General features: G+C 43.3%; 2 protein-coding genes and 1 non-coding gene across 4 annotated transcripts in view; 1 reads left to right on the forward strand and 2 right to left on the reverse strand.

Annotated features, from left to right (window-relative positions):
• The window catches only part of nop58 (NOP58 ribonucleoprotein homolog (yeast)), an 11173-nt gene extending 5547 nt beyond the window's left edge, over window positions 1–5626 (reverse strand). The window contains 9 exon segments of the mRNA XM_070442160.1: window positions 10–228; window positions 443–502; window positions 505–843; window positions 1326–1390; window positions 2872–3025; window positions 3028–3132; window positions 4530–4582; window positions 4731–4804; window positions 5489–5626. Of these exon segments, the coding sequence (XP_070298261.1) occupies window positions 10–228; window positions 443–502; window positions 505–843; window positions 1326–1390; window positions 2872–3025; window positions 3028–3132; window positions 4530–4582; window positions 4731–4804; window positions 5489–5533 (1114 nt within the window). The 5' untranslated portion in view covers window positions 5534–5626.
• On the reverse strand, window positions 309–389 carry LOC112078854 (small nucleolar RNA SNORD11B). Its single transcript, XR_002895798.1, has one exon. It is a non-coding gene; the product is annotated as a small nucleolar RNA SNORD11B (small nucleolar RNA).
• A 2865-nt stretch (window positions 5627–8491) lies between the features above and the next one.
• Window positions 8492–11152, forward strand: LOC112078852 (FMR1-interacting protein NUFIP1-like). Of its 2 annotated transcripts, none has more exons than XM_024144963.2 (3): window positions 8492–9552; window positions 10361–10431; window positions 10999–11152. In XM_024144963.2, exons 1-3 carry the CDS (start codon window positions 9342–9344, stop codon window positions 11101–11103), a joined length of 387 nt encoding a protein of 128 aa, XP_024000731.1. In that variant the 5' UTR covers window positions 8492–9341; the 3' UTR covers window positions 11104–11152. The 2 variants fall into 2 exon arrangements, with proteins under 2 accessions (XP_024000731.1, XP_024000730.1); XM_024144962.2 differs by having other exon boundaries at window positions 8500–9552; window positions 10996–11149.
• Window positions 11153–12187: the final 1035 nt, after the last annotated feature.

Below are 12187 nucleotides of genomic sequence, written 5' to 3' on the forward strand. Positions count from 1 at the left end.
CAGCAGTACTGGTTAAGAGTGCAGAGACACTGATTCTAGTGACGGCTGGCAACAAAAGCCTCACCTTGCCCTTGTTCTTGGCCGAGGTCTGTCCCACCAGAGAGGCGTGGTAGATGAGACCATATTTGGGCGTGTCTCTGCGCGTCTTCAGGGCTCTGAACAGGGCCTTCTCTGCTCCCAGGATCTGGACTGTGGAGGCCGGGTGCTTGGCCAGGTTCAACAGGGACCCTGTCAGAGAGAACCAGAACATTTAGGAGCGGTTGGACTTTACAGCCGCCTACTACAGGTGTCCAGGTAAAAGGTTTTAATACAAGCTCAGATGAGGTAGTGACTGAAAAGCATCAGGTTTCAGGATTGTTGACATATAGTCATCATAATCACTGCTTGTTTTGTGTTGTGAATGATTCCTGCGGTGTGATTGGCTGTTTAGATCATGACTCACCGGCATGTGAGATGAGCCGTGCCCCCCAGTTCCCCACCATGACAGTCAGGTTGGGAGCGAAGCCATCATCCGTTTCTTCAGATAGTCGTACAGCTGGGTGCGGTACTCTGTAATATCTATCACCTGGTCACACAGTTGCATGATGTTGCCGATGTCCTCCTCGGACACCTCCGTTCCCATGGAGATCTCTGCGGCCAGTTTGACCTCTGCCTCCACCTCCTCGGGGAGATGTTCAGACAGGTCAGTGGTCGCCACGTTGGTACGAGCCCCTATCTTGCGGACACTCTTGCAGTAGGCCAGGTTGTCAGTGATGATCTTCCCACCTCGGGGAAGTGCAGCCGTACCACCTCTACAGCGCATGATGTAGTTGTTGAGCTCCTTGTCCAGGTCATCCAGCAGAGCTGCACAGATCAGACCACTAGTTACACCTGCTACAGAGCTGCACAGATCAGACCGCTAGTTACACCTGCTACAGAGCTGCACAGATCAGACCGCTAGTTACACCTGCTACAGAGCTGCAAGATCAGACCGCTAGTTACACCTGCTACAGACCACCTTCTATAGCAAGAATGTGCCCACTTCTATAGCAGAATGGCTGCCCACCTTCTATAGCAGAATGTGCCCACCTTCTATAGCAGAATGTGCCCCACCTTCTATAGCAGAATGTGCCCACCTTCTATAGCAGAATGTGCCACCTCTATAGCAGAATGTGTAGGAATGAAAGCTAAAGGTGAAACTATCTTCACTCTCTGTGAGGGGCCCGCTAAAATGTTCTGCTGTCAAGGGGGGGGGGGTAATGATGTGGGATGTGTACGGCCCCTCGAGGTTTTTGTGCCCCAACTCATCAAAGTTGCCCATCCCTGGTCCAAGAGGAGGTACTTACAGATAGCTTGAACTATCATGGTATCCACTTTGTCAGGGCTGAACTTCAGCTTGTAACGGGACAAACTGAGGAAAGAGAAACAGATCAGGATCTGCCACAGCAGCCTTTCAGGTCTTATGAATAGGACAGAGAGAGGTGCTGCCTCAGGGTAGTGACGAATGCTGAGGAAATCCACATGAGGTTTCAGACAGCATGATATAATCATCGGCACACACACACACTACATATTAACGTAAGTAAATTATAAAGTGTTTCGTCTGTAATATCTACACACTACATATTAACGTAAGTAAATTATAAAGTGTTTCGTCTGTAATATCTACACACTACATATTAACGTAAGTAAATTATAAAGTGTTTCGTCTGTAATATCTACACACTACATATTAACGTAAGTAAATTATAAAGTGTTTCGTCTGTAATATCTACACACAACATATTAACGTAAGTAAATTATAAAGTGTTTCGTCTGTAATATCTACACACTACATATTAACGTAAGTAAATTAAAAGTGTTTCGTCTGTAATATCTACACTACATATTACGTAAGTAAATTATAAAGTGTTTCGTCTGTAATATCTACACACTACATATTAACGTAAGTAAATTATAAGTGTTTCGTCTGTAATATCTACACAACTACATATTAACGTAAGTAAATTAAAGTGTTTCGTCTGTAATATCTACACACTACATATTAACGTAAGTAAATTATAAAGTGTTTCGTCTGTAATATCTACACACTACATATTACGTAAAGTAAAATAAAGTGTTTTCGTCTGTAATATCTACACACTACATATTAACGTAAGTAAATTATAAAGTGTTTCGTCTGTAATATCTACACTACATATTAACGTAAGTAAATTATAAAGTGTTTCGTCTGTAATATCTACACACTACATATTAACGTAAGTAAATTATAAAGTGTTTCGTCTGTAATATCTACACACTACATATTAACGTAAGTAAATTATAAAGTGTTTCGTCTGTAATATCTACACACTACATATAACGTAGTAATTAAGTGTTTCGTCTGTAATATCTACACACTACATATTACGTAAGAAATTATAAAGTGTTTCGTCTGTAATATCTACACACTACATATTAACGTAAGTAAATTATAAGTGTTTCGTCTGTAATATCTACACACTACATATTAACGTAAGTAAATTATAAAGTGTTTCGTCTGTAATATCTACACACTACATATTAACGTAAGTAAATTATAAAGTGTTTCGTCTGTAATATCTACACACTACATATTAACGTAAGTAAATTATAAAGTGTTCGTCTGTAATATCTACACACTACATATTAACGTAAGTAAATTATAAAGTGTTTCGTCTGTAATATCTACACACTACATATTAACGTAAGTAAATTTAAAGTGTTTCGTCTGTAATATCTACACACTACAATTAACGTAAGTAAATTATAAAGTGTTTCGTCTGTAATATCTTTTGTTATAAGACTAGTTGTCGTCATCTAATGGGATCCTAATAAATCCAAAAACACCAAGCGGTGTGTGTTTCACCCCACCTGTGAGCCAGTCCCAGAGACATGGCGCTGATCTCCCGGGGGGGCAGCCCAGTGATCAGGGCCTCCATCTGTGTCCTGATGCCTCTCATCAGCTCTGCCACCGCAGGGCTGTGGACACAGCTCAGGTTCAACTTCTCCTTGATGACGCCCCCAGCTTAGCGTCGCTGATGGCCAGCTGTTCATGAGCTTCTTTAGCCACCACTTTCTTCAGGATCTTCTTCAGACTCTTCCCCATCTTCCCTTCCGTCATGGCAGTGGCCGCTGGGCACAGGAGAGAAGATGTGTTATAGTTACAACATGAAGACAGGAGAGACGTGTACACGCTACGCGCTTCAGCACTCGAGTCCAGTTCTGTGAGCTTGTGTGGTCTACCACTTTGCGGCCGAGCCGTTGTTGCTCCTAGACATTTCCATTTCCCAATAACAGCACTTAGTTGACCGGGACAGCTCTAGTAAGGCAGAAATTTGACAACTGACTTGTTGGAAAGGTGGCATCCTATGACGGTGCCACATTGGAAGTTACTGAGCTCTTCAGTAAGGCCATTCTACTGCCAATATAAAAAAATATTTCACTTTTATTTAACCAGTAGGCTAGTTGAGAACAAGTTCTCATTTACACTGCGACCTGGCCAAGATAAAGCAAAGCATTCAACACATACAACAACAGAGAGTTCACATGGAATAAACAAAACTACAGTCAATAATACAGTAGGGGAAAAGTCTATATACAATGTGAGCAAATTATGTAAGATATGGGAGTTAAGGCAATAAATAGGCCATAGTGGCAAAGTAATTACAATATAGCGATAAACACGAACGGTTGATGTGCAGAAGATGAATGTGCAAGTAGAGATACTGGGGTGCAAAGGAGCAAAATAAATAAATAGTATGGGATGAGGATAGATAGATGGGCTATGTTCAGGTGCAGTGATCTGTGAGCTGCTCTGACAGTAATGTTTGGCTATGGAGATTGCATGGCGTGTGCTCGATTTTATACACCGTCAGCAACGGGTGTGGCTAAAATAGCCGAATCCACTAATTTGACAGGGTGTCCACATACACTACAATAAAGACTTATAGTTCCAATGAAGACACACAGGACATTGGTATTATGTATTAATTCATAGAATCCACATTGTTGTTAGGAGGCTGAGTTCTGGCTGCGGTCAGTGTTTGTTACCATGGTCACGGTTAGACTGAGGTCTCAGGGTAGTGAGGAATACTGCTGAATGACCACATGGTTGATTCAGACTAACCTAAAGGCTAGTGCATATCTTAGGAACGTGTTTGGTCTTCAGTCAGGGTTTTCCCCGGCTGTTTGTGCACACTCTCAACGATACTCTTTTTCATTCACATTTCTAACTTCATAAATACAGCACCAAACAGCTTACTTAGATGTAAATTTTATTAAAAAAAAAAAAAAAAAAACATTTCTTGAGCCATCTTCAATTAATACTCTGGCTACGGCGTCTCAAGATGGACAAACACACTATTGCCGCTTTTCTCATTTTTCAAGCGGAGGTCTTTTAAGGGAGTATGCGAGCACACTTTTGGTTCACCTAGCTGACGCATTCATAAGCCTTAACTCTGACAGCCCGTGTGCATTAACTGGTACACTATAGTGAGCAACAACAGGAGAGGTGAAAGTATTGTGTCTACCTGCCAAAGCCTCTGTTGTGTCCTGGAATTTCTCAAAATGCTTCAACTTCACTCTGGAAGGAGAAATGGTGGCGACATGTTATTTGTCAACTCCAGAAACATGTTCCTTATGCTGATAATGTGTAATACTACTGTTCATTGACAACGTATTCCCTCGAATCTAAGCACTCCTTTCTCCAGATTTGGGGCCAAAACTCACACTTTGTTGCCTTCTCCGGCGTTTCGAACTCCTTCAATAAACTGTCCACCTCCTGGAGCTTTGACTCATCTAGGACCTGAAACAAAAAAGTTTAAAGTTCTATCAAGTACACGGGCATACCATACATTACTTGCATTTAACTCAAATCGGTTTACATGTGTTGTCATTAAAACCCTGTCAACTGGGTCATGACTGTAAAGGGTGACTAGAAAGCCAGCACGAGGTCCTTCCAAAGTACCACGCACCAGTTATGCTAACTAGGCTAGGAAGATAAGCCTATTTGAAATGTTGGGTAAGCATTGGCAACAAAATAAATCATTTAACTTCTAAAATATAACGGGTTCAAATAGTTGCATAATTACAAAAGCCAAGTCCAAGGTACTAAAAGATCTGTATATCCAGCAGATATAGGCAACTTAGCTTGCTAACTTGCCACATGCAACGTGGTGGTTGCTAACTTGCCACATGCAACGTGGTTGCTAACTTGCCACATGCAACGTGGTTGCTTAACTACAGCGTGTTGAATGAGAAGGCCCAGTTGCGGTAAAGGTTTGCATGCAATAATTACCACGAGGACCTTAATAGAGAAGCCATGTGTACTGTAAACAATGTGAAACAGGTCTTAACATATCTAGTTACTCCAGGAAAACAACGTATTYAGCTAGCTAATTACACCGCGAACCAGGTTAAATTATAAAAATAGTCATGCACCCATCTAAAATTATTAGAATTTAGAATATAACTTTAGCTAAATACTCACTTTAAATATTGCATAACCAGCAGCGGTTTCAAATAAAACAAGCATCTCTGACGCTTTTTCACCGTTTAAACCCGAAACAAAACGCTCTCCTACTGATCCTTCGCTAGTCGCAGTTCCAATAGAAAAGTGTTCCACGCGGTGATCTGTGTGCCTCACCCGGAAGCACGTCCTCTCTCCAACATCGCGAGAAGTGGCAGCGGGAACTATTTGGAGACAAACAAATCAGACTCGAACATTTTGGTCGCCAACCGCGTACACGTATTTTGCAGTTGTTATCGTGCTTAAGTTCCTAGCGCCAACAGTGCATGTTCCATACAGTAAAACCTTGCAGTACAAGACGATAGACGCAAATCCCCCCAAAATAAGACAGGAATTAATCAAATCAAATAAAAACGTATATATAAAAGTTTACTGTCACACACCGGTTAGTTGTTTTACAGGGTCAGCTATAGTAGTACAGAGCCCGTTGAGCAAATTAAGKTTAAATGCCTTGCTCAAGGGCACATCAACAGATTGTTTTACCTTGTAGGCTTGGGTATTCAAAACCGGGAACTTGCTGTTACTGGCCCAACATTAACCACTAGGCTACCTAGACGGGAATGTAAATATATATATGATGGTGTGTATAGACATTATGGACAGTATATCAATAGAAAAGGTGTGTACAGCAGTAGTTATATAAAGTACCACAGTATGAGTCATAATACCCATAAAACCTAGCGGTCAAACATGGAAATGGTTCCAATCGTTTTTTTCCACCATTCATTTTTCCCACAGGGGATTTTAGAAACACTTAAAATCAGGGCTGTGTTTCGTGTACGCTTACCTTGGTGTGACGTTTTGATAACCATCTAAATCTCTCTCGGGAAAAGATTACTTTTATCAATATATTCGACTGTATTCGCCCCCCCCCAAAGGAAATGCTAATTAGCTTCTAATGTGGCTATCATAAAGAACTACAAATATCATGATGATCTGGATGAGACTGCAGAATCAAGGCAAAGGTAAGAATCTCTGGATTAACTATCTAATGTTAGCTAAATTTCTATTTCTGAAACTGTCCGCCGCCATTGTCGCACCCCCATTACCAGCCTGTTCAACCTCTCCTTCATATCATCTGAGATCCCCAAGGATTGGAAAGCTGCCGCGGTCATCCCCCTCTTCAAAGGGGGAGACACCCTGGACCCAAACTGTTACAGACCTATATCCATCCTGCCCTGCCTATCTAAGGTCTTCGAAAGCCATCAACAAACAGATCACTGACCATCTCGAGATCCCACCGTACCTTCTCGCTGTGCAATCCGGTTTCCGCCGGTCACGGGTGCACCTCAGCCACGCTCAAGGTACTAAACGATATCATAACCGCCATCGAAAAAAGACAGTACTGTGCAGCCGTCTTCATCGACCTGGCCAAGGCTTTCGACTCTGTCAATCACCATATTCTTATCGGCAGACTCAGTAGCCTCGGTTTTTCTAATGACTGCCTTGCCTGTTCACCAACTACTTTGCAGACAGAGTTCAGTGTGTCAAATCGGAGGGCATGTTGTCCAGTCCTCTGGCAGTTTCTATGGGGGTACCACAGGGTTCAATTCTCGGGCCGACTCTTCTCTGTAATAATCAATGATGTTGCTCTTGCTGCGGGCGATTCCCTGATCCACCTCTACGCAGACGACACCATTCTGTATACTTCTGGCCCTTCCTTGGACACTGTGCTATCTAACCTCCAAACGAGCTTCAATGCCATACAACACTCCTTCCGTGGCCTCCAACTGCTCTTAAACGCTAGTAAAACCAAATGCATGCTTTTCAACCGTTCGCTGCCTGCACCCGCACGCCCGACTAGCATCACCACCCTGGACGGTTCCGACCTAGAATATGTGGACATCTATAAGTACCTAGGTGTCTGGCTAGACTGCAAACTCTCCTTCCAGACTCATATCAAACATCTCCAATCCAAAATCAAATCTAGAGTCGGCTTTCTATTTCGCAACAAAGCCTCCTTCACTCACGCCGCCAAACTTACCCTAGTAAAACTGACTATCCTACCGATCCTCGACTTCGGCGATGTCATCTACAAAATAGCTTCCAATACTCTACTCAGCAAACTGGATGCAGTTTAACAGTGCCATCCGTTTTGTTACTAAAGCACCTTATACGACCCACCACTGCGACCTGTATGCCCTAGTCGGCTGGCCCTCGCTACATGTTCGTCGTCAGACACCACTGGCTCCAGGTCATCTACAAGGCTATGCTAGGTAAAGTGCCGCCTTATCTCAGTTCACTGGTCACGATGGCTACACCCACCCGTAGCACGCGCTCCAGCAGGTGTATCTCACTGATCATCCCTAAGACACAAAACCTTTGGACGCCTTCCTTCCAGTCTTCTCTGCTGCCTGCGACTGGAACGAATTGCAATATCGTTTGGTAGACTTTTATCTCCTCAACAACTTTAAACATCTGTATCCGAGCAGCTAACCGATCGCTGCAGCTGTACATAGTCCATCGGATATATAGCCCACCCAATTTACCTTACCTCACCCCCATACTGCTATCTATTTTATTATTATTACTTTTCTGCTCTTTTGCACCACATAGATCATCTCTACTTGCACATGATCATCTGATGATTATATCACCAGTGTTACCTGCAATAGTAAGTGTAATCGATGTTATTATATTGCCTTACCTCCTACTGCTTTTGCACACATTGTATATAGATTCTCTTTTTTTTCTCATGTTATTGACTTGTTTATTGTTTACTCCCATGTGAAACTCTGTGTTGTTGTCTGTTCACACTGCTATGCTTTATCTTGGCCAGGTCGCAGTTGCAAATGAGAACTTGTTCTCAACTGAGCCTACCTGGTTAAATAAAGGTGAACAAAAAAAAAATGTAGTAAATAATAAATTGGCCACATTTTTTAAATGGACAATTCTGTGAACTGTCTTATACAATTTTAATTGACACTTACCTGTTAGCAAAGGTGTCAGCGAGAGATGACATGCAGGAGCTTGCAGGCATTTGCAGTTTTGCATGATGTCTGCTTTGATGATAATTAGTATTTTCGAATCTGAGAGTAAATTGAGACTAATATATTGTTAAAAATCACCTTGTCCGAGAGAGATTTAGATGGGTATGAAAACGTAACGCCAGGGTAAGCGTACAAGAAACACGGMCGTTATTTTAAGTGTTTCTAAAATCCCCTGTGGGAAAAATCAATGGTGTAAAAAACACTGGAACCATTTCCCTCTTTGACCGCTAGGTTTTATGGGTATAATGACACCTCTACAGYGGGGCTCTATGGGATGAGCCTTGATTAGAATACTGTATATACATATGAAGTGGGTAAAACAGTATGTCAATCTTATTAAAGTGACCAGTGTTCAATCACTATGTAAATAGGGCAGATATAATTCTACATGAGTTAGGTTTCATAAACTACAGGAGTTATGGTACATTTTCATTATGCCTAAATCGTTGTTACTTCAAATAATGACATTATTGAATTGTTTTTGGTTGGTGTAAACTAGCGGATATGACGTTCAGTCTGGTGAACACGCTTTGCAGATGTAAACTTGTCGCGTTCATGTGCTAGTCGGAACCAGGAAACTCAGAAATGTCCGGCTTGCTGACTGGTTGAAAGCGGCACGTGTATATAAGTACAACCAATACTTGTTATAGTCGGAAATTTCAGAGTTTCCTAGTTACGACTATCACGTGAACGCGGCAACTGGAGCAGAAACACACACACGTGTTGTAGCCGTTCTTATTATACCTCAGTGGTCGTAGCTGGACAAACATTTATACAAAATAATTTAATCGACATAACGTTGAAGAAGAGGCGCCACCTACATCATGAGTGATTTTGGAAGCTACCCTCCGCCGAACTTTGTCTCTCCTCCTCCGGGTTCGATGGTGAGACCGCCAACGTTCCTTCCACCACCTAGCAACTTCCAGCCCGGTATGTGGAACTGGTACGAACCACCGTCCGAGCCGTGGAGATACAACGGCCAGGGAGAACACTGGAACGGCGGGCCCGGACCAGGTCGACCCAGAGGCTCATATGGTGAGTATTATACTAACTAGGAGAGTTATGGTACTAGCAGCGGCCTGGTAAAGAGGCTTCTTTGCACGGYCCATAGGTTGACACKTGCCTGGCTGAGAGCCCTGGTGGACTACTWTTACCWATACCAATCAGGTCTGTTGAAGTAAACCCTCATGACGCCATTTAGTGGGGTAGGGCTGACCAAGCTTGGCCCAGTATAATGTACATCTATCATTTGGGCTGGGTTGAACCAGTATCTGGGCAGAGGAGATGCTGGTTCACGTCTGGGTTGAACCAGTATCTGGGCAGAGGAGATGCTGGTTACGGTCCTGGTTGAACCAGTATCTGGGCAGAGGAGATGCTGGTTCACGTCTGGGTTGAACCAGTATCTGGGCAGAGGAGATGCTGGTTCACTCTGGGTTGAACCAGTATCTGGGCAGAGGAGATGCTGATTCACGCCTGGGTTGAACCAGTATCTGGGCAGAGGAGATGCTGGTTCACGCCTGGGTTGAACCAGTATCTGGGCAGAGGAGATGCTGATTCACGCCTGGGTTGAACCAGTATCTGGGCAGAGGAGATGCTGGTTCACGCTGGGTTGAACCAGTATCTGGGCAGAGGTGATGCTGGTTCACGTCTGGGTTGAACCAGTATCTGGGCAGAGGAGATGCTGGTTCATGTCTGGTTGAACTCAGTATCTGTGCAGAGGAGATGCTGATTCTCTTCTCCTGCATATTAACGGAACAGAAGTGTCAGATTGGTGATATGACTGAACTGCACCCAGCAGTAGGCAACATGTCATAATATTGTTGTATTGACCTTTGACCCACAGGCCAGAACTTCCATCGTGGACATGGAGGCGGAAGGCAGGACTATGGTCGTCCCAACAACCACGGGAAAAAGGTAGGAAATCCACCATCACACCAAAAGCCAGGTCTCTGATATATCTACAGGTAACTGTCAAAATAATAACACTTGAGTAAATGAGGGATACAAAGTACACTGAGTGTATAAAACATTTAAGAAATCCTTTCTAATGTTGAGTTGCAACCCCCCCCCCCTCCCTCTTTGCCCTCAGAACAGCCTCAGTTTGTCGAAAGCGGTCCACAGGGATGCTGACCCATGTTGACTCCAATGCTTCCCATAGTTGTCAAGTTGGGTGGTGGACAATTCTTTATATATGAGTGTGAAAAACCCAGCAGCGTTGCAGTTCTTGACACCAACCTGTGCGTCTGACTATTGTCTCTGAACAGCACACATACACAATCCATGTCTCGAGGCTTAAAACTCCTTTTTTAACCCCTTCATGGATGTTGGTACACAGACCCACTGTGGCCCTCATGATGATTTGTTTTCTTGTGGCCCCCATCAGTTGGCCATCCCCGTCTTAGACAGTGTAACACTCTCCAACAGGGTGACTGGCTGATTTAACTGTAATGGGTTCAATTGTTTTGTTTTTGTTTCCAGCAGAAAAATAAAAAAGAGCCAGAGTTTTCACATTTCTGTGACCCGTGTGACCGAGGCTTCAAAAACCAAGACAAGTACGCCAACATGTCTCTGAACATGTCAAGGTAACTGATTCTCATCGAATGATTCTGATTTGACTTGAGGTGATGAACAGAATGTAATGACATCATACTAGGTGTAGTAACTTTGTGCTTAAAGCTGAAGTTATAACGAGTCTGCACACATTTCAAATCAAATTGTATTTGTCATATGCACCGAATACAACAGGTGTAGTAGACCTTACAGTGAAATGCCGAATACAACAGGTGTAAACCTTGCAGTGAAATGCCCAATACAACAGGTGTAAACCTTGCAGTGAAATGCTGAATACAACAGGTGTAGTAGACCTTACAGTGAAATGCTGAATACAACAGGTGTAGTAGACCTTGCAGTGAAATGCTGAATACAACAGGTGTAGTAAACCTTGCAGTGAAATGCTGAATACAACAGGTGTAGTAAACCTTGCAGTGAAATGCCGAATACAACAGGTGTAGTAAACCTTGCAGTGAAATGCTAAATACAACAGGTGTAAACCTTGCAGTGAAATGCCGAATACAACAGGTGTAGTAAACCTTGCAGAGAAATGCTTACTTACAAGCCCTTAACCAACAATGCCGTTTTGAGAAAATACAAAAAAAAAAAAGTAAGAGATAAAAATAACAAGTCATTAAGGAGTAGCAGTAAAATAACAATAGCGGGGCTGTATACAGGATGTACCGGTACAGAGTCAATGGGGCACCGGTGTCGCGGTAATTGAGGTAATATGTACATGTAGGTAGAGTTATTAAAGTGGCTATGCATAGATAATAACAGAGTAGCAGCAGTGTAGGGGGGAGGGTGCAAATAGTCTGGGTAGTTATTTGATTAGATGGTCAGGAGTCTTATGGTTTGGGTGTAGAAGCTGTTTAGAAGCCTCTTGGACCTAGACTTGGCGCTCCGGTACCGCTTCCTGAATGGCAGGAAGCTTGGCCCCGGGGATGTACTGGGCCGTACGCACTACCCTCTGTAGTGCCTTGCGGTCGGAGGCCGAGCAGTTGCCATACCAGGCAGTGATGCAACCCGTCAGAGTGCTCTCGGGTGCAGCTCTATACTTCTGAGGATCTGAGGACCCATGCCAGATCTTTTCAGTCTCCTGAGGGGGAATAGGTTTTGT

Source organism: Salvelinus sp. IW2-2015, unplaced genomic scaffold (genome assembly GCF_002910315.2).
Source record: "Salvelinus sp. IW2-2015 unplaced genomic scaffold, ASM291031v2 Un_scaffold6382, whole genome shotgun sequence".
Classification (NCBI taxonomy): domain Eukaryota; kingdom Metazoa; phylum Chordata; class Actinopteri; order Salmoniformes; family Salmonidae; genus Salvelinus; species Salvelinus sp. IW2-2015.

Coding starts and splice junctions, on each gene's coding strand:
- LOC112078852 (XM_024144962.2), top strand. CDS start 9,342: ATGAGTGATTTTGGAAGCTACCCTCCGCCGAACTTTGTCTCTCCTCCT. Junction 9,553..10,360: donor TCGACCCAGAGGCTCATATG/GTGAGTATTATA, acceptor TTTGACCCACAG/GCCAGAACTTCCATCGTGGA. Junction 10,432..10,995: donor CCAACAACCACGGGAAAAAG/GTAGGAAATCCA, acceptor TTTTGTTTCCAG/CAGAAAAATAAAAAAGAGCC.